The following is a 25,527-nucleotide window of genomic DNA, read 5'->3' on the forward strand; positions in this document are numbered from 1 at the left end:
TGTACATATGTATTGAATATATGTGACATGTTGACACACGCCTACAATGTGTAATGATCAAATCAGAGTAATTAGCATATCCATCACTTGGAATTTGTGTTGGGAACATTTTAAAACTTCTAGCTATTTTGAAATATACAATGAATCGTTGTTAACCATAGTCACTCTGCTGTGCCACCAAAAAATGAGAACTTATTCCTTCCATCTAACTGTATGTACCCATTAACCAAGCTCTCTTCATCCCCCTCCCCCCCAAATAGAACTAGCATATGATCCAGCGATCCCACTACTGGGGATTTGTCCAAAGGAAAGGAAGTCAGTTTATCAGAGGGATACCCCACCCCGTGTTTACTGCAGGACACCCACAACAGCCAACACGTGGAATCAACCTAAGTGTCCATGGACGGGCGCATGGATAAAGACAGCGTGATATGCACACACAACCGAATACTCAGCTATAGAAAAGAATGAAACCATGTCATTTGCAGAATCAGGTCATTATATTAAGTGAAACAAGCCAGGCAGAGAAAGACAAATACGGCATGTTCGCACTCACATGTGAGGGCTAAAACGGTGGATCTCACAGGTACTTTTTTTTTTTTTTTTTTTTTTTGAGACAGAGTCTCACTTTGTTGCCCAGGCTAGAGTGAGTGCCGTGGCATTAGCCTGGCTCACAGCAACCTCAATCTCCGGGGCTCAGCGATCCTACTGCCTCAGCCTCCCGAGTAGCTGGGACTACAGGCATGCGCCACCATGCCCGGCTAATTTTTTGTATATGTATTTTTAGTTGGTCAATTAATTTATTTCTATTTTTGGTAGAGACGGAGTCTTGCTCAGGCTGGTTTCGAACTCCTGACCTTGAGCAATCCGCCCGCCTCGGCCTCCCAAAGTGCTAGGATTACAGGCGTGAGCCACCACGCCCGGCCCGTCACAGGTACTTTTTAACGCAAGGAGTCAGGGACCTGTTTCCACTTTGCCACTGACTGGCCGTGGGGCCTTGAACCTGCGCCTCTCCTTCCTGGGCCTGTTTCGTCATGAAGCAGTGACACTGGACCTTCTCTGACCTGTTTGAGGATGTACCCAATAGAAGTGCCCTTAGGCGACCACAGTCTTAGAAAACCTGAAGTTTTCTCATAATTGAACCGCCATGACCTGGGTATTCCCCACATCCTTCTCCAAAGCCAACATGCCAACCACAGAAAAGAAATACCCAGACAAGCAAAGGGACCAGGGCCTTGTTAACAAGTGGGCCTTCAAAGGACTTCAGTCCTGCACATATATGTTCACAGCAGGATATTCACAAGAGGGAGAGATGGACACAGCCCAATGTCCACCAACAGATGAATGGATAAGCAGAAGCGCTATGTCCATGCAATAGGACATTGTTATTCTGCATAAACAGAATAAGTGCTGGTACGTGCTACAGCATGGGTGAACCTTGAGACATTATGCTAAATGGAGCCAGCCACAAAAGGTCACATATTGCATGATTTCATTTATATAAAATGTCAGAACAGGTAAATCGGTAAATCCATAGAGTTAGAACACAGGTTGGTGGTAACGGGGGCAGGGGCAAATGGGGAGTGTCTGCCTACTGGGTCTGGGGTTTCCTTTTGGGGTGACGGAAATGTTTTGGAACTAGATAGAGGTGGTGGTTGCACAGTATTGTGACAGTACTCAATGCTGCTGAACTGTTCATTTTATTTATTTATTTTTATTTCGGCATATTATGGGGGTACAGATTTTAAGGTTTCAATAAATGCCCATTTCCCCCCCTCCCCCCAAGTCTGAGTCTCCAGCATGACCATCCCCCAGATGGTGCACATCTCACTCATTATGTATATATATATACCCGCCCCCCTCCCCCCTCCCACCTGCCCAATACCCTATTACTGCAGTACCTATGTGACCACTTAGGTGCTGTTCAGTTAATACCAATTTGCTGGTGAGTATATGTGGTGCTTGTTTTTCCATTATTGGGAAACTTCACTTAATAGTATGGGTTCCAGCTCTAACCAGGAAAATATAAGATGTGCTATGTCACCATTGTTTCTTAGAGCTGAATAGTACTCCATGGTATTGAACTGTTCATTTTAAATGGCTACTTTTATGTGATGTAAATTTTACCTAAAAAAAAGGGACACATGCACTGTTGATTTTTCTGTAGAGTGGCAGTATAAAAGCAGGCTTGGATGAGACATACATTAGCTGTAGAATAAAACAATCTCTTGGGAAAACAGGGAAGGGAATGTTTTGGGAGGATTTAGCTACAGCTGTAACGTATATTAAAAAAAAGAAGAATCTGAATCGAATACAACAAAGCCAGTTGTCTGTTAGATGTGCAGTTCTCTGTATTTGAAATCTGTTATGATTTAAAATAAAAAATGTTTAATTGTAGAAAAAGAAAAAGCACATCTAGAATTTTTTAGTTTTTCACTTCTTGACTCAGCTCTGCCATTCCAGGTTTTCATCATAGATCTCTCTTTCTTTTTATACTTATTAATGATTTCTTGACTTCTTGTATCTCTTCATTATATTGTACACATTTGTGTAATTTGTACCAAAAATGTTGGTCACAGACAGTATTATCTGGTTCTGTGGCAATGTTTTCCCTCTGTTGTGAATTATATTGCAGTGTCATTATTTAGATGCTGTATTGATTCTATCTTTTAAATTTTGAATGAGATTACAGCTAGGCCAAATGTCTCCTGGAGGGTTTGTGTCAGGGAGGTACAGGACTTTGTTCTGGACTAGCGGGCATTTTCATTAAGACCCAGGGTCTGGGGGGAGGTGGGGATGGGTATATTCACACCTAATGGGAGTGGTGCACACCGTCTGGGGGATGGACACGCTTGAAGCTCTGACTCAGGAGGGGGAAAGGCAATATACGTAACCCAAACATTTGTATCCTGTAATATGCTGAAATTAAAAAAATATAAAATAAAAAAGAGACCCAGGGTCTTTTGTCTCTAGGTCTTATGTGTGGAGTTTTCTAGGTTGTTTTTTTTTTTTTTTTGAGACAGAGTCTGGCTTTGTTGCCCAGGCTAGAGTGAGTGCCGTGGCGTCAGCCTAGCTCACAGCAACCTCAATCTCCTGGGCTCAAGCGATCCTCCTGCCTCAGCCTCCCGAGTAGCTGGGACTACAGGCATGCGCCACCATGCCCGGCTACTTTTTTCTATATATATAGTTGGCCAATTAATTTCTTTCTATTTGTAGTAGAGACAGGGTCTCGCTCTCACTCAGCCTGGTTTCGAACTCCTGACCTTGAGCAATCCGCCTGCCTTGGCCTCCCAGAAAGCTGGGATTACAGGCGTGAGCCACCGCGCCCAGCCAGTTTTCTAGGTTTTTAAAAAATGAAGTTTCTTTTTTTTTAAGAGTAATGTCTTGGCCGGGCGCGGTGGCTCATGCCTGTAATCCTGGCTCTCTGGGAGGCCGAGGCGGGCGGATTGCTTGAGGTCGGGAGTTCGAAACCAGCCTGAGCAAGAGCGAGACCCCGTCTCTACTATAAATAGAAAGAAACTAATTGGCCAACTAATATATATAGAAAAAATTAGCCGGGCATGGTGGCGCATGCCTGTAGTCCCAGCTACTTGGGAGGCTGAGGCAGAAGGATCGCTTGAGCCCAGGAGTTTGAGGTTGCTGTGAGCTAGGCTGAGGTCATGGCACTCACTCTAGCCTGGGCAACAAAGCGAGACTATGTCTCAAAAAAAAAATAAAAAAATAAAAAAATAAAAAATAAAAAGAGTAATGTCTTACTACATTACCCAGGCTGCCCTTGAACTCCTGGCCTCAAGTGATCCCCCCCCCCCAGCCTCCCAAGTAGCTGGGATTGCAGGAGCATGCCACTGTACCCGGCTCCTCAATGAAGTTTCTTATAAATACAAAATACATAATGTACATGTAAAGTATACAGACCAATAATAAAATAAACATCTGCATACCCACCATCTAGCTTAAGAAATAAAACCTTCCTGCTACTCTGAAGTCTCATTTTTCCCTTCCCATCTCTCTCCAGAGCCAATTATGGTCCTGAATTTGGTGTTTACTATTCTCCTTGAGCTTATGTAGTTTTGTCTCACAAATGCGTGTGTGTACATAATATACATACATTACGTATGTGTATATCCTTAGTGATATATTGATGCATCATGCATGTTTTTAAACCTTTGAACTCTACATAATACATGATAACATATTCCATACACACATGCTTCTGTGACTTGCTTTTGTGGCTCCACATTTTGTGAGATTCTGCTACTCTGATCCGCACAGCTATAGCTCATCACGGCTGTGGTGCGTTCCACCACGTGGCCACACAACTCATTCATCTATTCTCTTGTTAATGGCCATCTGGATTGTTCCCGGGCTCTTGCTCTCACAAATAGTTCTGCTTTGATTATTTTTTAGCATGTCTTGAGGTGCATGTGTAAAAGAATTTCAGTAGAGCCGTGGTTCTCAATCCTACTTGTGCTTTAGAATTACCTAGGGCAGGGTATTACCTAGGGATGCCCACACCTGTAATCCCAGCACTCTGAGAGGCCAGGAGTTCAAGACTAGCCTGGGTAACACAGGAAGACCCCATTTCTACAAAGATTTTTTTTTTTAGACAGAGTCTCACTCTGTTGCCTGGGCTAGGGTGTCGTGGCATCAGCCTCGCTCACAGCAATCTCACACTGCTAGGCTCAAGGGATCCTCCTGCCTCAGCCTCCCAGGTAGCTGGGACTATAGGCATGCACCACCATGCCTGGCTAATTTATATATATATATATATATATATATATATATATATATATATATATATATATATATATATTTTTTAGTTGTCCAGATAATTTCTTTCTATTTTTTTAGTAGAGATGGGGTCTCGCTCTTGCTCAGGCTGGTCTTGAACTCTTGAGCTCAAACAATTCTCCTGCCTTGGCCTCCCAGAGTGCTAGAATTACAGGTGTGAGCCATCTACAAAGATTTTTTTTTTGTTTTTGTTTTTTTTTTTTGAGACAGAGTCTCGCTTTGTGGCCCAGGCTAGAGTGAGGGAGTGCTGTGGCGTCAGCCTAGCTCACAGCAACCTCAAACTCCTGGGCTCAAGCAATCTTGCTGCCTCAGCCTCCCGAGTAGCTGGGACTACAGGCATGCGCCACCATGCCCGGCTAATTTTTCTCTATATATTAGTTGGCCAATTAATTTCTTTATATTTATAGTAGAGATGGGGTCTCGCTCTTGCTCAGGCTGGTTTCAAACTCCTGACCTCGAGCAATCCGCCCGCCTCAGCCTCCCAGAGTGCTAGGATTATAGGCATGAGCCATAGCGCCCGGCCTACAAAGACTTTTTTAAAAATTTAAAAAATTAACCAGGTGTGGTAGCACGTGCCTGTAGTCCCAGCTACTTGGGAGGCTGAGATGGGAGGATCTCTTGAGCCCTGGAGTTCAGAGTTACATTGAGCTGATTGCACCACTGCATTCCAGCCTGGGGGACAGAGTGAGACCCTGCCTCTAAAAGAAAAATAAACAAATTAGAGTTACATGGGGAAACTTTGCAAAAATACTGATGCCCTACGCCCTGCTCCAGAAGATCCTGGCTTCATTAGTTTTTGCAAAGGAAATCCAGGCATAGGTGTTTTATTTAGAAGCTACCCAGGTGATTCCACCACACAGCCAGAGTTGAAACTGACACCGTCCCAACTAGTCCCATCAGCAGTGGGTTCTCACCTGGCCACATCCTCACCAACGCTCTATCTAGCCTCCCCCCGCCCCAGGAGCCAGGCAGCTGTGAGGCTGTTCGCAACAGTCTCTGCTCCCCCTGGTGCTCCTGCAGGGGAGGCGTCTCTCTGGGATTCCTGCCTGTGTGCTCCGAGTCCCTGCTCCAGCCCGGGGGTGTCCCCTCCTCTCCCATCCACACGCTGGCTCCAAAGCCTCTGCTCTTGGTCCCCCTTTCCAGTATTCTGTGCTTCTGTCTCAGCTGCCTCCTAAACCCAGGGAAGGTGTGGGTACTGCCACCCACCCCACTCTCTGCTTTGGAGTGGTTTCGGGACAAAGGGGAAGTCCCAAATGGACGCTGCCTAGGTCTAAGCAGAAGACCTTAGAAAGTTACAAAAGATGACGTCCCCAGCCCCACCTCCGGCCTGCTGACTCTGAACGTGCAGAGACGTCAGGCATCAGTACTTGTAAGAGGTCCTCAGGTGGCGGGTGGCAGCAGGCCACCTCCTGGCCTGTTTACTCAGATGGGAGATGAGGTCACACTCAGTGACAGCCAGAGACTGCTTTGGGCTCCAACAGCGCGAGCTCTAGCTGTCCCCTCCTGCGCCTCCTCAGTGCGCAGGGCTGTGGCCAAGCTCCAGGTGCAGAGGTGCGCTGCTACCTGACAAGGCCCCTCTCCACCACACCAGACCCCCGGCTATGAGCTGGCTTCCCCCAGACCCTGTGGAGTGACACAGCAGCTGCCAAAGTGGTGCCATTAACTAGGTCAACGGTACCAGACAGCACTCTTTTTGCTAACAGCAGCTGGGACTTAGAACAATTGTCAGGTACGCAAGGGCTTGTGGCATGGCTAAACCTGTCCTAGGACACTCTGGGGCAGGATCACTTATCTTCAACCTGGAAGTTGAGATTTTTGTCCTTCCCTTAGGCAAATGCAGCAGTAGCAACTAACAGTGGCCCCTCAGCTTGATAAATAATGTTAAACCCTGCTGGGGGTGTACTGGTTTTCTAGTATTGGGTAACCAATTACCACACATGTAGCTGCTTAAAACACCCATCGTCTCAGGTTCTTCGGGTCAGGAGCCAGGGCACAGAAGGCTGGAGCCTCTGCCCAGGATCCCACAAGGCTGGAGTCAAGGTGCCAGCCCGGCTGTTCTCACCTGGAACTCGGGGACCTCTTCCAAGCTCACGTGGTTGTTGGCAGAACTCAGTTCCTCAAAGTTGTAGGACTGGAGTCCCCAATTCCGAGGTGACTGTCTGCTGGGGAGGGAGGTGTTCTGCACTCAAAGTCCCTTCCTTGCCCATGGACCTCTCACCGCTTAGCAACCGACTTCTTCGACATCAGCAAGAGCAACTCTGTTCTCTAGCTCTTTTAAGGGATCAACTGATTGGGCCAGGCCCACTCTGGATAATCTCCCTTTTAATTAACTTCAAGTCCATTAGGGATTTTGTTACATCTGCAAAAGCCCTTCTCTTTTGCCCCAGGATGTCACAGTAGAGACAGCCCATGACATTCACAGGCTTTGTTCACATGCAAGGGGAAGGGATCACACAAGGGAATGGGTCACTGGGGTCATCTTACAATTGCCTACCGGGGCAAACTAGAATTCAGCCACACCCACAACTAACACCCACCAGCAGGGACCAGGATAAGCAAAAGCAAACTCGGGGAATGAAATCAAGTTTCCAAAACAGATGCCAATTAACACTTTTATTTATTGGTAAAATATAAACATCCACACAGGTCTCTTAAACCCACAGTCTCTCTGAATATTTAGCAAGATTGATTCCCAGTCCGTGTGGGTGGGTAACAAGAACAAAGAGGTCTCCTGCTCGGGCAGACTTACTGTTGGTTCAGAGTTCTGTCCTGCTTCCCTCTAAATTCTCACCAACCTGGACTTATCCAAAGTAGGTGGAGAGAGGCCCTATTCCAGGAGTGGAGGACTGGCCCCATTTGGGGGTGACACTAAGCTCCTCCAAGTGGTCTAAGTCGAGCACGGATGACTGCGTCAGACATCACACACGTGTGCATATCCCTTCCCTTTACAATAAATGAGGAATCTCAAGATAGGCAGAAGGACGCACGTTTAATACCTGCAGGTTAACAGAAATGACGACGGGACACAAATGAGTGCTACATTCAAGTTGGGGTGGGAGCAGAAGGGGGCAGAGGGACGCTGGATAGAATCACAGCAGCCAGTGAGTGACGCCTCTAATGCTCTGAGGTCATGAGACACTTGACTCCTGTCACCAAGAACTGCACATTGAGTAGACGGCCAGCTCTGGAAGACAAGGAGGTGGCAGCACTGCTGAGCTTAGAGTGGGCGCAGGGGCCTGGAGCTTTGTCTCGGAGTGTCACTACCCCCGGGTGTCTGGGCTCAAGAGTGTTCTGGTCAGCAGGAGAAGGGCTTCTTCAGGGCACACTCCATCCTCCTAACACTAGGCGAAGAAACCGGTCCCCCCCCCCATTCCAGGTAACCGAGCCCATTCACCTTGGTCTTTGGATGCCTAGCAGCGCTGCGCCCCACTGCACCCCACAGCCAGCTTCACTCTGTCTGGTGAGCACCCACCCTGCAACATGATTCCGGGCAGGGCGAGCAAGTCCAGAGGAGGTGGTGGGATTGCAGGGACAGGAGTTGGCCAGAGGAGCAGGTGCGTCCCACGTCGGGTCCCTCCTAGGCATCCTGAAGATTGCTGTTGCTCAGGAGCACCTGTTCCCCGGGTTTGAAGGCCGGCATCCCAAGGTAGGGGCAGCTGGCGCAGCGGAAGGCATCGCCCAGGTAGCACTGGTGGGAGAGACGGGGAAGCCCAGGGTCAGCCTGTCCCCAGGAAAAGGGCCGGAAGAAATCCCCAAGCTCATCATGTGGCCACAGTGGCCTAAAGGACATGGCTGAGGATGTATATAGGTCCAATTGGGACCCAAATACTAAGAATTCTCAAGATCCCTTGTTTCATGAAAATCAACAGTCAAGAAAAGTTCCTCAGGAGGCCATGTTTCTATATTCTAGGCAGTTCAGATCATAGGTCAGAGCCAAGCTCGGCTAAACAGCTGAGTAACATCGGGCCCACTCTGAAGCAGAAAAAATGGGGCCAAAAATAAGACAGGAGAAGAACCCCCCGCTCAGGTGTGGGCATGCCAGCCCCCTCTCGGGAGAAAAGCCCTCTCCCCCGTTACTGCCCACACGTTTCCACCCATCTGCCTAGTAGTGAAGTATCTGGACAGTAATTCCAGAGGGGTGGAGTGAGTTTGTTCCTTTAGAAGGATGCCCAGCCCCCCTGGGAGTTTTGCAAACACTGAGTAATGGTCCAGATATTTACGTTTCCACAGGCTGACTTAGGCTGGGCGCTCTTCTGTTCCCTTGACTTCTCTTTTTCCAGTTCTTCTGCAAGACCACAGGTGCTGTGGGAAAATCAGGAGCTGATGAATGAGATTTGTCACCACCCAGAAACTCCAACTACTAACAGTGCCAAAACGTGCTCTAAGCTTTCACGCTGGGGTGTCGTAACTCCAAGGCCTGTGGGGCCAGGCAGGTGACGACAATGCGAGAGGCTGCTGAGGGACACAGTGAGGGACGGGGACAGGCAGAGGGTGTATGCCCTGTCCACAGCCGGTGGCCACTAGCCAGCCTCAGCTGGTCATTGTGGCAGGGAAAGCTGACCCAGTCCGCCGCATTTTCCAAATTCAAGAGCAGAAGAAAAACTTCCGTATTTTTACTTGAAATCTCTTGATTTGTAAATGCTGCCAGCTTTCATATTTTAAAAAACAGTGATGATTAAACAGCCTACCCACCACCAGGTAACTTTCACCAGCCTTTCTATCCACTTATAAAATGAATGTAAAAATACTAATACCAAGGTTTTCAGGTTAAAAGGATGGACTGGATGCACGTACCTGATTTCGCTTTCCCTCAAAACCCCACCGACTTCCATAAAGATGGGACCCACAGGGCAGGACCACAGGAAAGGAGACAACAGCAACAGTGTGGGAAACCGCACGGGGCACGGAGGCGGGAGAGCCGACTCAACATTACACCCACATTGCACCCCAAAACCGCAAACCGCACCGGAGTGGGCAGCTCCAGGAAGATCCTTCTCTGAGAAATCCAGCCAATCAGAGGGAAAGACCCAAAGATACTGACTTTGGAATATTCCCGAAAAGGCCTACCCAGGGCTTCAATAAAGCCCAGCCAACAAATCCCCCCTGTATGCTCAGAGCTTCCCATTAGCTTTTTGCTCTCCACTCTTGCTCATGAACTAAGGGTCACCAGGTATCTTTTTTTTTTTTTTTTTTTTTTTTGAGACAGAGTTTCACTTTTGTTGGTGGGGCTAGAGTGCTGTGGTGTCGGCTTGGCTCACAGCAACCTCAAACTCCTGGGCTCAAGCAATCCTGCTGCCTCAGCCTCCCAAGTAGCTGGGACTACAGGCATGCGCCACCATGCCTGGCTAATTATATATATATATATATATATATATATATGTATGTATGTTTATTTGGTCAATTAATTTCTATTTTTAGTAGAGACGGGGTCTCGCTCTTGCTCAGGCTGGTTTCGAACTCCTGACCTTGAGCAATCCGCCCGCCTCAGTCTCCCAGAGAGCTAGGATTACAGGCGTGAGCCACCGCGCCCGGCCCCAGGCTTTCTTAAGACACCTGGAGGCCAGGCGCGGTGGCTCACGCCTGTAATCCCAGCTCTCTGGGAGACTGAGGCGGGCGGATTGCTCAAGGTCAGGAGTTCGAAACCACCCTGAGCAAGAGTGAGACCCTGTCTCTACTATAAATAGAAAGAAATTAATCGGCCAACTAATATATATAGAAAAAATTAGCCGGGCATGGTGGTGCATGCCTGTAGTCCCAGCTACTTGGGAGGCTGAGGCAGGAGGATCGCTTGAGCCCAGGAGTTTGAGGTTGCTGTGAGCTAGGCTGACGCCATGGCACTCACTCTAGCCTGGGCAACAAAGCGAGACTCTGTCTCAAAAAAAAAAAAAAAAAAAAGAAAGCCTGGAACATGGAAGTCAGGGACCAAACTAAAAAGCAGAAGGCCACTTAAAGGAAACAGAGAGAAATGCAGGGAGAAAACACTTTGCAAGAACTATCACTACCCTCAAAAGAAAACAGAAGATTTCATATCCATGAAATAAAAGCAGGATGCTATATTTTTAAAAAGTCTAGAACAAAAAAAAGGAATCTTAGAAATTAAAGACATGATAGTAGAAATAATATAACTCCAAAGAGGTTTTGGTTTGGGAGGATAAACTTGAAGAAATCTCCCAGCAAGTAGGGCATAAGGAAAATATATGACAATGTGAGAAAAAAGAAAATTACAGGACCAAAGATGTCTAACATCTGAATCACAGGTTACGGAAAGAGAAAACAAGGAGAGAAGAAAAAAATTCATAAACAAAATTCATAAACAAAACTATTTCCCAGGACTATGGACATGAGTTTCTAGACTGAGAAGATGCATTGTGAGGCTAAAGCAAAAGGTGCAAACAGACTCCTGTTCAACATGTGTTATTACAAAACGATATCAAGGATAAAGAACATTCTACAAACTTCCAAAATGGAAAAAGAGGTCTTCTAGAAGAGTCAAGAAACTGAATGGCCTCAGATATCTCATCAGAGTGACTAGAAGAAAGAAGACAACAGAACTGTCTCCAAAATTATGCAAGAAAATTATTTCCAAACAATTGCTAAACCCAAGAAAAGGCATTTTCACATATGTAAAGTCTTTAAAAAACAAAAAAACTAAACTTAGCTCCTTAGGTAGCCTTAAAAAAAATTACTGGACAATTTGCTCCACCAGCACAAAAGAGAAAATCATGAAAGACAACGACGTGGGATGAGGAAACAGAAAAGCTAACACAGGGCTGAGGGGAAGGGAGCCCTCAGGGGGTGGTGAAGGGAGGTCCCCAGACGTCCCAGTCACACAGACAAGTGGAAGACTGCCATCATGCCACGGCTTTAACCTTGGGGCAGGCAAGTTGGCTCAGGTGTGGCTCGTCACATGCTGATAACATTCCTTTCTCCCTCCACACTCCCACACGACACTCAGATCACCTGAGGACACTCACTTTGCCCCACAGACACGTTCTGCTTTGACCCACCCCAGAAAGCGGGCTGAGAGCAGAACACACAGAGCAGCCCCTTCCTCCCTCCCACCACTCTCCTGCCGCCCACCCAGTCCCTGCCTCGCCACCACCTGCCAGATGTTCCCACGGCAGCGCGCCCTTCATTTCAGGGGCTCCTGTAGATTCTCAGAGAAGCTAGGACCAAACCAGGACCCAAAGATCCTATTCGGCTTACCTTTCTCTGGGAGCCTTTACAACAGGAGAATACTGACCTTTCTTACCTAGTTGGGTTTGAGCTTACTACGCAGTTGTTCATAACCAATCGGTAGTACATTGTTTGGGGACTCGCATACGGGTAACCTATCCAACAAGCCTAGAGTGATCAACACACACTTAGGAGAACAGTAACCTTGTGGGGGCAAGGGCTGAGATGGGGCTGAGGAAGCACGTACAGGTCATTACTAAGGTCCCAATGGTGTTTCTGTTTCTTTACCTGGCCGATCAGCATGTGGTGTCCATTGTATTACTGTTTAATATACTCCTCTATACATATGATACATTTCACAATAAAACATAATGTTTTAAAAGCAGTGAAGCATTGCAATTACTAAAAAAATCCTAAGCCCTCTGCTAACTGAATGGACCCCTCTCAGCCAAAGGGACCCCAGAAACACCTTAAAACCAAGCTCCCAGCCATGGCAGGATGGGAGAGATAAAGCGGGATTGCATGCATATGATTTCCCTTCATGAATATTCATGACTCCTCCTATAGCTTGTTGAATATGTATATTTGACTACCTTGCTCAGTATAAAATCCTGTTCTCTTTTCTCTCTTCTCTGAAGCATGCATGCCTAGCTTCTGGCCACGGCCCTGGTTCCCACCCTGTTGGACTGGCTGCCCTATAGGACACCACTCTTTATGAGAAATAAAGCTCTCCTTTTCCCAGAACTTTGTTAATTTTTTTTTAGTTAACACTTGAGTATCAGCAGAAGCCACTGGAAGTGGCATGGCAGCAGACTCTACTCGCCCCAACACTTACCAGTTCTTGCAGGCCTTCCTCTTCTTCCCTTCCCCACACGAGGGAGCCCGCAGGGAAGCTGGATCTGGCTTCTTCAAATCTTCTGGATCCAGCAGCTCATCTGAGTCAATGAGATCCTGGAGAGTGTTCAGAGCAGTTAGTGACACAGCTGTGGTCTCCACCAAGGGGAAGCTAAAGTGACCACAGGTTCACAGTCCATGGAAAAGCAAGTACCCACCCTGTCCTACTTAGGATGGTCATCATGCTCAACCCGACCATATGCTCGAGAGGTCAACGGTGAGCTAAATCATGCCCACAGAAGGTGCATCAGGATGGGAAGGAATTGGAAACAAATTCACATGAGAAACAGCCATAAGACCAGCCAACAATGAGCACAGAATACATACGTGTGTGCATGTGTGTGTGCGTGTGTGTGCGCGTGTATATGTGTTCAGGGGAGGGAAAGAGCCAGCAGAACAGAGAAGTGTTACATTTATTTGAATATATGGAGAAAGTCATATGAAAAAGGGAATATTTTCTACATAATTACAGAGAAAAAGGCAAATAGTTCTACATACACTGTGTAATTCTTTGTAAACGTGTAGATAATCTGTCTGTAACTCCATAAGAGTACAAATCTGATCTGTTTTGCTCACCACTCTACATCATAGTGATGTAGAAAAGAAGAACTTTACTACAGGGAGGGCTGATCAAGGATATAAAACACGATCTCTTTTTAAGACAGTGAGCATTCAGCGACTTGCCCAGACAAAGGGGCCAATAAAAACATTTTAGCTGACAAACTCTTTTCAGGTATACACATGCCCACTGGAGTCTTTAATATGTCACATGCAGTGAGAACAAGGAAAATCCGTGGGAAAAAGAGGTCTAAGAAAGAAATATAAGATGCCACCAACATGGAGTTTAGTTCCAAATCAAAGGTATAAGTGACAGGCATGTCCACAATGCTGGATTTTAAATCCATTTACACCTCTAAGTCCAAAAAGGCCACTAGAAACTGTGGCTGTTCACACTCAGAGTGGGGCCTGGAAGAAAGCAATCAGGGGGCAGGCACAGTGTGGGCTTACCATGCTGTCATCCTCCATGTCATTGGCTGAGAGGGTCCAGAGCTTGGCAGTGGCAGGGTCCACAGCAGGCTTCACTGAGTCCAAACAATAAAAGAGAAACAGCTCCAGAAAAATGGTCCGAAACAAACTGCAAACATCCACAAGAGCTTCCTACTGTGTAGAGAACACACTGGACTGGGCGTCAGGAGACTTGGGTTCGAGGCCCAGCTCTGCCACATATAAAAGACCTGGCCCAAGCCAACCACTTTACAATAGGTCCAGAAATCACCATCTGTCAACCACTTGCTTTGTATCATACACTGTATTAAGCACTTATATACATTAACAACCTTATGAGGTAAGTATTTATTGGTCATCCTAATTTTACAGCTGAGGAAACAAATTTAGATACTTAGGTCAATTATACAGGGCCATAGTCTGTCTAGTGCTTTTAACATCCATGCCATATTGCTTTCTTACCTTATCTTAGTTTCTACTCGTGTAACATGGGCCTAAATAGCACGCCCTATACTTACTGCAGGTGTTTGGAGGACTAAATGAGAAATGTGTCAAAGACTTTATAAATATAATAGCAAAGCTTGAGCCGCACACAAACCTGTTACATATAAGAAAATAGGCCCTTCAGCTGCTGGTGGCAAGGTAACACAATTGGTGGCAGACACAAACCTCACACCTCCTGATTCTCCGTCTAAATCAGGAGAATGCAAGGAAGGGCGTGAGAGACCTGAGACCAGGGATTCGGTGTGGGCAAATCCTCAAGGGCCTTTGGGGTAAGAGCATTCCCTAGTGAACCACTGTCACACCCGAATGCTCAGACCTGCCACAGGGCCAACTGCTCATCGAAACTGTTCTTTCTCACCCATTCTGGAGTCGTGAATCCAAAAATTAGCTTCCAAAGGATTTAAGATTTAGGTTAGACAATCAAAACAGTGCAGTGTGAATGCACCAGTAAATATGTGTAAAGTTTGGCATACCCCACAGCTGGGACAATTCAGACATTAAGAAATAGTGACAGGAAGGATGAGAGTGGTGGCAACGTGTGCGCGCACACATACACAACTTTCTGGCAGAATCAATAAAGTTTTGTAAGTGTCTTAGGTTCCTCAAAGTAAGAGAAGCTTATTTACTGGCATGGGGAGAGGGCACAGGAGAACAGGAACAGGGCACTCGTACACACCATCACCACTACCGTGAGGTCTTCTGAGGGTACATGCTGCAATTCTGGGGCTTGGAAGGACTTCATTAACTAAATCACGTGACCCAGGCCTCTAGAATCAGGCGGCTTCCGCGGCCTCTGGTGCAGAAGGAGAACTAGATAACATCTATTAATTCGGTTTTGGATCTTAATATGCCCATGATAATAGTACATTGAGCTTCTATTTGGAGACTGACAGAAATCAAAGAAGGACTAATCCTCTAAAAATATCACCATTTCGTTTACTGCTGGCTCAGTTTCTAGCATGTTCCTCCAGACTCACTCAAACAGAAGCTGTCCCCAGGCCAGCCGTACCTGAAGCGGGCGACTTCCTGGCGATGGAAAGCTTCAGCTGACTGGAAGAACCCACTTCAAAGTTAGGTTTTTTGCCTGTGATCTGCACAGACAGCAGGCTGTCGCTTTCATGTCCCAGGTGGGCTCGGACAGACTGTATCTCCTCGGGGCTTAGCGGCTCCCGCTGTAGCTGCAATGCAAGACATCAAGAGGATTAGTCCGTCCTCCTTCTATAAAATGTTTTACTACCACTTCCCACATAGGAGGCACACATTCATTTCTGTGCAGTGAGCACATAACGGCAGAAGGTACCAGATAGCACTTCGTGCCTCAGACGCAGCTTCTCAGTGATCAGAGCCCTTTTGTCTGCATGTTCGCTCTGATCCTTCCCTTTGGAAAGTTTTAAAGTACTTATCAAATATTAGAGACAAGGCCCTGTGCGTCATGGTGGGGCTGTAATGATTCTAATTATGAACGTGAGTCAGGCACGGTCCTGTTGTACAATAGGAAAGCATGCCCAACAGTGAAGATAATAGAAATTTATATACTAAAAGAGAGAGCGAGAGGGAAATCTTTTCTATGCTCCTTGGGATAAAGTAGCAGATAGTAAAGGTAGAAAAAATGGGTCAGGGTGCCACCTCTATGTCCAGTAATTACAGAACAGTTAATAAATCATAGTCCAGCTATTGTATGGAATACTGCTATGTCATTAGTAAGAATGAAGGGAAGTATACTGAGATGGAATAGCATCTACAATATTTAAGGGCGAGAAAAAAGCTGGTGACTGAACAATGTATACATATGATCTCATTTATATTAAAAAAAGAAGTATGTGCATATAAATGCTTATGAATACATAGGAAAGGGTCTGAACAGATATACGAAAATGCACTGGTGGCTTCCTCTGGGGAGAGAAGCCTGAGCAAACACTGGGATGTCACTTTATATCCTTCAATATAAATTGAATTTTTTTCTTCTTTTTCTGCAGGTGACAAGGCAGGATAATTGAAGTTTTATAATCATTCCTTATTTCAGAATTAAACACGGGAAACCTTAAACTAACAGGAAAAATAAGGAAGGGTCAGCATAATGTATCTAAGGCCCAAGGTCATGTGACAGGTAAGTGGTGTAGGCTGTCGGGGCTACATCCAGTAAAATCTATCTTCACTGAATTGTCAAAATGGGATTTCCCCCCAACCTACTCCAGTCTCCCACCAAAAAGGTGAGACTGACCAAGGTGGCAGTATATCACTCAGGCCTAGGATGTAGGCCCATCCAGGGACGGGTGCTGGAAGCAGCAGGGCTGCTGCTCTCCCCATCTCAGCTGTCACCACCACGAAACCAGCATGGAGGAGACCAGAACAAGCCCCAACCCACGTGAGCCCAAGCCAAGTCTCTTCAAAGGACACTTATTCCCAGTGGTTTTGTCCCTTAAGGCATTACGCATCTCACATGCTCAGGTTTCTCAACTTTAGAGAAAGTTTTCTGGTTCCAAGCAATACTGATCGCCTTGCCTGCCGGGCTGTTCCTTCCCCATGACTATTCTGACAAGGAGACTCTGGGTTTGGTCACCCAAGGTTTAAATTCAAAGGAAAGAATGCTGTCTACAAACATACCTCTTTTACTTCCACAAGACCAGAAAGAGTCAGGGCTGAACACAGTTTAGATGCTGTCTTCACTTTGCTATTGTTAACTGCAAGAGGAGAATCCCAATGAATAGCTTTGTAGGTCAAAGCAGGAAAAATAATAAAGACCCAATCCTATGTGGGACAGCAGGCATTCAGATAATAATAGCCTATTCTGTTTGATGTGCAGACGGTCCCTGACTTATGACGGTTCTAAAGCAATATGATTCAGTAGAGACTGCACTTCAGCAGAGTATTCAATAAATTATGAGATATCCAACACTTTATTATAAAATAGGCTCTGTGTTGGATGATTTTGCCCAGCTGTAGGCTAATGTAGGCGTTCTGAGCATGTTTAAGGTAGGCCAGGCTAAGTTATGATTTTTTGGTAGATTAAGTGTATTCAATGCATTTTTGATTTATGGTACTTTCAACTTGTGATAGGTCTGTCGGGACGTCGTCCCACCGTAAGTCAAGGAACACCTGTACCTATATTTTAGTAATAGCATTTTATTTTATTTTATTTTTTTTTGAGGCAGAGTCTCACTCTGTTGCCCCTGATAGAGTGCCATAGCATCAGCCTAACTCACAGCAACCTCAAACTCCTGGGCTCAAGCGATCCTTCTGCCTCAGCCTCCCAAGTATCTGGGACTACAGGCATGCGCCACCATGCCTGGCTAATTTTTTCTATGTATTTTTAGTTGGCTAATTATTTTCTTTCTATTTTTAGTAGAGACGGGGTTTCACTCTTGCTCAGGCTGGTTTCGAACTCCTGACCTTGAGCAATCTTCTTACCTCAGCCTCCCAGAGCGCTAGGATTACAGGCGTGAGCCATCGCGCCCGGCCTAGTGATAGCATTTTAATTTGAAACATTCTTTTGGTTGTTCAAAGTGCTTTTATCTATACTCTTAAATGTTATAACTCCATTATCATTGTTTCTTGTCACTCTGCTTTTTGGAAACCCCCTGCAGGGATTATGGAATGACTGTGAAAGAAGCTTCTAAACTGCAAAGTGCACAAAAGAAAAAGTATTCTCTCTGGATAGTTCTGACAGAGATACTGTGTTTAGTCACCCAAGGTTAAATTCCCAGCACAGAATGCCGATGGTTGTTACACATAACACAAGGTTATATTTCCACATAAACAGTGAATACTTTTATATATTTCAAAATATTTTCATTTCTATTATTTTATTTGATGAAATAAATCTCACATTTTGATTGAAAGTCTCATGAAAAATGTGGAAAATCTAGAATTGAATCACTGACAGCTACACCACTAAGCAAAAAAGAGGTTTTACTTCTTGGACGCTGTCATTAGTTTCACATGAATCAGTGATTACCTCATCACTCTCAGATTTCCACCCATTATCTTTAATGTTTTTTTTTTTGAAATAACTATACATTCACAGGAAGTTGCAAAAAAAAAAGGTTCAGCAAGGTTGGTGGACCCTTCACCTTGTCTCTCCCCTTGGTAACATCTCACACAATTATAGCACCATATAGGCCAGGCGCGGTGGCTCACGCTTTTAATCCTAGCACTCTGGGAAGCTGAGGTGGGGGGATTGCTCGAGTTCAGGAGTTCAAAACCAGCCTGAGCAAGACCCCGTCTCTACTAAAAACAAATCGAAAGAAATGAACTGACCAACTAAAAATATGGAAAAAATTAGCCGGGCATGGTGGCACATGCCTGTAGTCCCAGCTACTCGGGAGGCTGAGGCAGGAGGATCACTTGAGCCTAGGAGATTGAGGTTGCTGTGAGCTAGGCTGACACCACGGCACTCACGCTAGCCTGGGCAATAAAGTGAGACTGTCTCAAAAAAATAAATACAAAATACAAAATAAAATAAAATATAGCACGATACAAAGACCAGAAGATTGATACTCCACATAGCTTATCCAGATTTCACCAATTTTACATGCACTTATTTGAGGGTGTGTGTGTGTGTGTGTGTGTGTGTGTGTGTGTGTAGTTCTATGCAATCTTATCATACGTGTAGATTTATGTAACCACCACCACAATCAGGACACAGAATTGTCTCTTTACCACAAGGAACCCTCAAACCCCTTTTATGGCCACACCCCCACCCCCTTTCCTCCCATTTCTACCTCTGGCAACCACTAACCTGATCTCCAACACTGTAATTTGTTATTTTAAGAACATGAATGGAGGCCAGGCATGGTGGCTCATGCCTGCAATCCTAGTACTCTGGGAGGCTGAGGTGGGAGGATCATTTGAGCTCAGGAGTTCGAGGCCAGTCTGAGCAAGGGTGAGACCCCCGTCTCTACTAAAAAATAGAAAAAATTAGCCAGGCATGGTGGTGCATGCCTGTAGTCCCAGCAACTCGGGAGGCTGAGGCAGGAGGATTGCTTGAGCCCAGGAGTTTGAGGTTGCTGTGAGCTAGGCTGATGCCACGGCACTCTAGCCCGGGCAACAGAGTGAGACTCTGTCTCAAAATAAAAAAAAAAAGAACATGAATGGAATCATACAGCACAGCACCTTTTGAGATTGCCTTTTTGCACTCAACATACTTTCCTTGAGATCCACCCAAGTTGATGCACAGATAGCTAGCTTGTCTCTTTTTATCATCGCATCATTTTCCATGTTATGGACATACCAAAGTGTAACCATTCACCTGCTTAAGTACCTATTTTTGGATGGCAGTTTCCTTCTATTTTATTACATAATGGGTCAGCCAAAGATCACAAAGCAAAGATTTTTTGCTTCAGATTTTAACAATCATTTATCCTCTAAGGAGAAGGTACTGCTATAGGAATATTGACCTCCACATGATATCTCCTGCTCAGGGAGGTGTAGCACATACCCCAAAGACTCAACCCTGTCGAACTTGTCTTTCAAGTGAAGGTTTCCTTACCTAGGGCTGTCTCTACTGGCTCCTTCAGAAATAGACATCCACCAGGTCGAAGGATACGGGCCATCTCAGCCAGAACCTCAGCACTGTGCAGGGTGGTGCTTCCCGGGACTACACCCGACAAGATAATATCAAAGCTAGATTCTTTATGGGCAGCTGAAAAGAAGGAAGACTCTCATGAGCAATGACCTGAGCCCAGGCAACCTCCCAATCCCTTCCAAGCCCCCACAGAGGCTATAGGCCTCGCCCTGGGAGAACGAACACTGGTAGGTGTTCATCCAAGAAGCTGGATGACGAGTAAGCTTTAAAAAAAAAGCATGGAATAGCTACTAAGAAACATGAACACACTTACAGAAATCATCAACTACACTTCTAAGTTCATTGTATCTCAGCTGGAAAACAAGAGGATGACCAGCCAGTACTATCATGGGCCACCCCAAACCAAAGCTCGGATATCAAGGAACCACAGAAATGGGGCACTCCCACCAACAGCCCTCTGGCCCATAAGGATGACATGCGTAGGTACTTACACTGCAACAGCTGGTTGATGTTTTCCACAGACACTCGGCCCTCATTGCCAGTTAACACTTGCAGCTTCTCCACCAGATCTTTCAGAGCCTCCACTGGGGATGACGTGTCCCAGACCACTGCCACAGACTGGCCAGCTGAGATCCCAAAATCGGCCATTCCTGCAGTGCTGATGGACCCAAAGACAATTACTGGCCAAAAGAGAATCAAGACCAAGCAGAGACAAGGGCACACTTTAACCCGGGGTATCATCAAATGCGATTAGAATCACAACCTGCTTCCAACCTCCCACTAGGGAGTCCTGGGACAACATTAGAAACCTTACTGTAGATGCAAAGAGTCTGAGTAAATGAACCATTACCTCAGGTTTCATAATCCCAACATTCCCAAAGAAGGCAGGAAGCTTCCTTGGTGAGAATCCTGACTTGGCAGAATCAAGAAAAGGGCACTAGAGTAAGGAGACTAGATGCAGAAAGATTATTTCTTCTTTGACTTGAGACAACTCATCCTGAACAGAATATTAATATAAAACACACAGGACATCAATTAGGCAAAAGTGTGATTCGGCCAGGAAGGCAAATAAATTGGTAGACATAACCCAACCACAACCTTAATGTCTTTTAAAAAAGAAATAACACGGTGAAAATTTGCAAACTGAATATTGATATTTTCCCTTTCATCAAAATATGAAAATTCAATTCCATTGAATCTGCCGATCAAGTATATCTACTATGTCTTTCTTTAATGATTAATATTAGCCAGACTGTTCAAGGCACCTCACATACATTATCTCATGTGAACCCCAGAATAGCCTTAAAACTAGATATTATACCCATTTTACAGTCAGGAAACTGAGGCAATTGATTTTTTACCTAAGTCACACAACTAGTAAGTGTTAAGTGGATAAAGGAGGAGCTGGGATTTGAATCCAAATCCATCTGACTGTAAAGCCCACGCTTTTAACCTATGGAAATTTCCCTCTATGGATCAACTTTCTTCTCCACTTGATACTCAGGTAAGTATATAATATGCTCACAATGAAATTAGGTCAAGAGATAACACTACTAAGTTCTTCCTTCCTTTCTTAAACATTAATGACACCAGTTTCCGACTGAAAATAGCTCAAATAAATAAAACAAAGACAGAAGCTGTGGCCGAGGGGTCAAGCACGGATCACTCTTACATGGAACACTTCTAACTTCCACAGAGGTGGCCACCTCAGGGACAGTTACACCACCACAGACACTCTGGGACTGAATTTAAGCCATGTCACTACACTCCTGCACCTTTAAAAATGTTCACTCCAAATAGTTTCCCTCTTTGCCTACAAAACATGGCCAGATTTAATACTTTACACTTAGTTATTAAAAACAACAGCACTTTAATTTTGTCACTCATTTTCTAAAAATTTTCTAGAGAAAAATCAGAATTCCTTAGCCTTCTGGATCCAGGTCCTCCACAATCTGGCTCCACCTGCATTTCCCACCACTCCAAAGTGAATCCTTCCTTAGTCTATGAAAAGTCTTTGCATCTTCCTACTTACATGCCTTTTATCTAGTTCCTTCCATGGGGAATGTCCACCCTTTGTTACCCTGACCCAACTGCAAGCCTCAGTAAAAGGCTGCCAAGTACTATCAGACACGTAGGCTTCCTTAGTCATTTAGTTTGGGGTGGTTTTTTTTTTTGTTTTTTTTTGAGACAGAGTTTTGCTTTGTTGCCCAGGCTAGAGTGAGTGCCATGGCATCAGCCTAGCTCACAGCAACCTCAAACTCCTGGGCTCAAGCAATCCTTCTGCCTCAGCCTCCCGAGTAGCTGGGACTACAGGCATGTGCCACCACGCCTGGCTAATTTTTCCTATATATATTAGTTGGCCAATTAATTTCTTTCTATTTATAGTAGAGACGGGTCTCAGTCTTGCTCAGGTTGGTCTCGAAATCCTGACCTCGAGCAAACCGCCCGCCTCAGCCTCCCAGAGTGCTAGGATTACAGGCGTGAGCCACGGAGCCCAGCCTAGTTTGAGTTTTTAAATTCCTAAAGAGCACACAATTGAGAACTGAAACTCTTAAGCTTTTAACTGTCACAAGATGTCCAGGAAGAGCTCTTGCAAAGCTTTAAGGCAAGCAATTTGGGATCGCTCTCACATTTAAGAACCAGCCAGGGAAGACAGGGGTATGGCTTACTGGTCACCAAGTTATAAGAAAGAAATGACCTGTTTCTAGAGAGCTGTTGGGACAGGTGCTCCCTTGGCACAATAGAAAGGGACAACAACCCTGCCGGCCATTGACCACGACCACCCTGCGCTGTACTCACAGAGAAACCCACATGAAGGAAACCAGGGGCAAAAGATTACGTAATAGCTAGAGAAAAACAAAAGGCCAGATGTCCTTTTCAGCACCATTTATGGAGGCAATTTTATAGAGCACAGGTTTTGAATGCAGATGAACTGGGATTTTATCTGCCACCGGATCCTATTGGGTACAGGACCTGTGTAAGTTATTAGTCCTTTTTCTCATCAATAAAATTAGGGATAATAACGTCATATTTTACAAGACTGCTAGAAGAAGTAAATGGGAAGATAAAAATATGTAAGGCACTCAGCAGGGCCTGGAATACAGAGCTCACTAAAATAATGCCCTAAGAGAGCTCTGGGCCTCTACTTCTCTGTGGCCAGTTTACTTGCCTTTGTTTCCAATAGTCCTATAGAACCCTGTTCCTCCTTAGCCAGGCCTGCTAGGAGGACTCCCCAGGGAGCAATGTGAAGCTTCTTTTTCATTGTTCGAATTACACAGTATAAGAGCTGCACTTTATGAAATCTTGGACCGTACTCCAGTGGGACTGTATCAGTAAATTAGAAGAATGTAAAATGCCTTGCATTTCATATCCCCCCAAACTGATCTTCTCATGGCAGAGGGAGCTGATAAAATACATTTATTAAATTAACCCTCAAAAAAACAGGCATAGGCTGGGCGCGGTGGCTCACGCCTGTAATCCTAGCTCTCTGGGAGGCCGAGGCGGGCAGACTGCTCGAGGTCAGGAGTTTGAAACCAGCTTGAGCAAGAGCGAGACCCTGTCTCTACCATAAATAGAAAGAAATTAATTGGCCAACTAAAAATATATATACAAAAAATTAGCCAGGCATGGTGGCACATGCCTGTAGTCCCAGCTATTCAGGAGGTTGAGGCAGTAGGATCACTTGAGCCCAGGAGATTGAAGTTGCTGTGGGCTAGGCTGATGCCACGGCACTCACTCTAGCCTGGGCAACAAAGTGCTCAAAAAAAAAAAAAAAAAAAAAAAGGCATAGCTATTACCTGCAGTCAGCATTGTCCAAATAAAATAGGAGACAATGTTCTTTTAAATATCTAAAAACCAGAGTGAGATACTTTTTATCATCAGTGTGGATCTGTCTAAAAAAAAACTCGTAAGGAAAAAAGGTCAAGCACCTAAGCCAACATACTTAGAAGTGGTGACTCAGGGGCCCAGTTTCACAACAAATAAGAGGTGGCGTCAGTGTCAGGTCACTGAGTTTGTTTGTTAGGTACTTCCCAACTCTGCTGCCCAAGGCTCTTCTAAAATGTTACTGGCAGGCAGTAAAAGCAGACATTGGAGAGTAACTTCTGGAGATTCACTCATTTATTTTTAAGGTACCCAGGAAGCATCAAATTTTGAGGCACTTGGTCCCTCTAAAGGGGACCAAAATTAAAAAATAAGACTGAAGTTTGGGCTTCAGTTCAAGAAATCATTTAAAGTCAGGCACATAAAAAATATTCTGAGAATACTGACAGTTATCAGAAAGGAGAATTGTAATTAAAATTAACTGACTGAAGCTCATGTGCACACACATACACAGAACTTTTTTTTTTTTTTAAAGTGAGAATCAGCAAGGAAATAGGAAAACTCAAAGGAATAAAAAAAAATGAAAGACTATGTCTCCAGGAATTTGGTGTGTGTCAGGAATTGAGAGTTTCAGAAAGGAAACGAAGCTTCCACAGAAAAGGCTCATTCAAAGATGGGTGGACAGAACTCAGAAACAAAACCTCATGAAAACATCAGTAGTACTTTATCTCAATCCAGATGTGGATCTGAAATTTGAACATTTGGGGAGAGTTTTGGCTTAGGAGGTCTTCCCCAACACTTGTGTAGGGGAGAGCAGGATGTTCTGAAAGGACTCGAGTTGACAATGCAAAACACAATTTATAACAGATACAAACATGGGGTCTAACTGTAAACACACAAAATTTACAGAATTACGTGTTCCTGTCATCTGTCTTCCCTAATCCAAAAAACTATTTACTTCTTCCTATTAAGCCTTCCCTGACGATACCCAAGTGAGGTACTTCGCATTTACATTTGCTTAGTAACTCTAGTACCATGACCTCCTTGATCCATCCAGAGCTTGGGCACTTAGTAATGTCAGAATGAATGACACCAGCCTTTTCCAAACTTGCAAATCCTACAAATTACCTTGGGGACTGGTTAAAATGAAATTCCTGAACCACAAACAAATACACTGAAGCAACTCTCCAGGAGAAAGACCTGGGCGTGCGTTCTATTAACAAGCATCCTAGGTGGTTCTTCCTATGCGCAAGTTGGGGAAATTATACCAACTCAATACCTTGGGGGTCGGGACAAGTCACAGGCTCAGTATTACAATCTATGGGCTCAGGTATACCTGGGCTTTCGTGCTTCGCTGCCAGGTACCCTCAAAGACAGAAACTTCAAGGGGACTGAGGCCCAAGGTCACAACTGCTGGCTACTGGTAGAACCAGGTCTCAGAACCCAGGTCTCCCGGACCCCAGCTCAGGGCTCTTCCTCCTCGGCGCGGTGTCCCCGGGGCCTGAGAATGGGGCCGGCTGCGCGAGAGACGGGGCAGCCCGGAAAGGGCAGGGATCTACCACCAGGAGCCGACTCTGGCCCCTCATAGCCGCTTCCCGGGGGACAAGCCCGTCGGGGCTCTCAGCGGAGAGACCGTGGCCGCGTTCCCACCGAGTGACAGGGGTGGGGATAGAAATGCGAGGATGGGGGGACGAGGGAAGGGACGGTTGGGGGAGGTTGGGCACTTAGATCGCCGGGACCATTCTCACCTGCCGCCTGGGCTCGCTCCCGGCTCCTCCGCACGCGCGCGCCTCTCGCGAGAGGAGGAGACT

The 25,527-nt window shown here is 45.5% G+C and overlaps 1 protein-coding gene across 3 annotated transcripts in view; it reads right to left on the bottom strand.

Moving 5' to 3' along the window:
* Positions 1-7,389: 7,389 nt before the first annotated feature.
* CIAPIN1 (cytokine induced apoptosis inhibitor 1) overlaps positions 7,390-25,527 on the bottom strand; it is a 328,736-nt gene continuing 310,598 nt past the window's right edge. The window contains exons 2-10 of one of the 3 annotated variants that reach the window (XM_012751426.2): positions 25,465-25,500; positions 20,386-20,552; positions 19,859-20,011; positions 16,975-17,051; positions 15,380-15,548; positions 13,870-13,943; positions 12,803-12,918; positions 9,012-9,093; positions 7,390-8,479 (exon numbers count right to left, since the gene is read on the bottom strand). In XM_012751426.2, coding sequence (XP_012606880.2) covers positions 8,369-8,479; positions 9,012-9,093; positions 12,803-12,918; positions 13,870-13,943; positions 15,380-15,548; positions 16,975-17,051; positions 19,859-20,011; positions 20,386-20,542 — 939 coding nt within the window. In that variant the 5' untranslated portion in view covers positions 20,543-20,552; positions 25,465-25,500 and the 3' untranslated portion in view covers positions 7,390-8,368. Of the gene's footprint in view, positions 8,480-9,011; positions 9,094-12,802; positions 12,919-13,869; positions 13,944-15,379; positions 15,549-16,974; positions 17,052-19,858; positions 20,012-20,385; positions 20,553-20,744; positions 20,846-25,052; positions 25,437-25,464; positions 25,501-25,527 lie in introns of those variants that run through there. The other 2 variants (XM_012751425.3, XM_075995680.1) reach the window with 2 other exon arrangements.

The sequence above is a fragment of the Microcebus murinus genome, chromosome 20, assembly GCF_040939455.1.
Source record: "Microcebus murinus isolate Inina chromosome 20, M.murinus_Inina_mat1.0, whole genome shotgun sequence".
NCBI classification, from domain to species: domain Eukaryota; kingdom Metazoa; phylum Chordata; class Mammalia; order Primates; family Cheirogaleidae; genus Microcebus; species Microcebus murinus.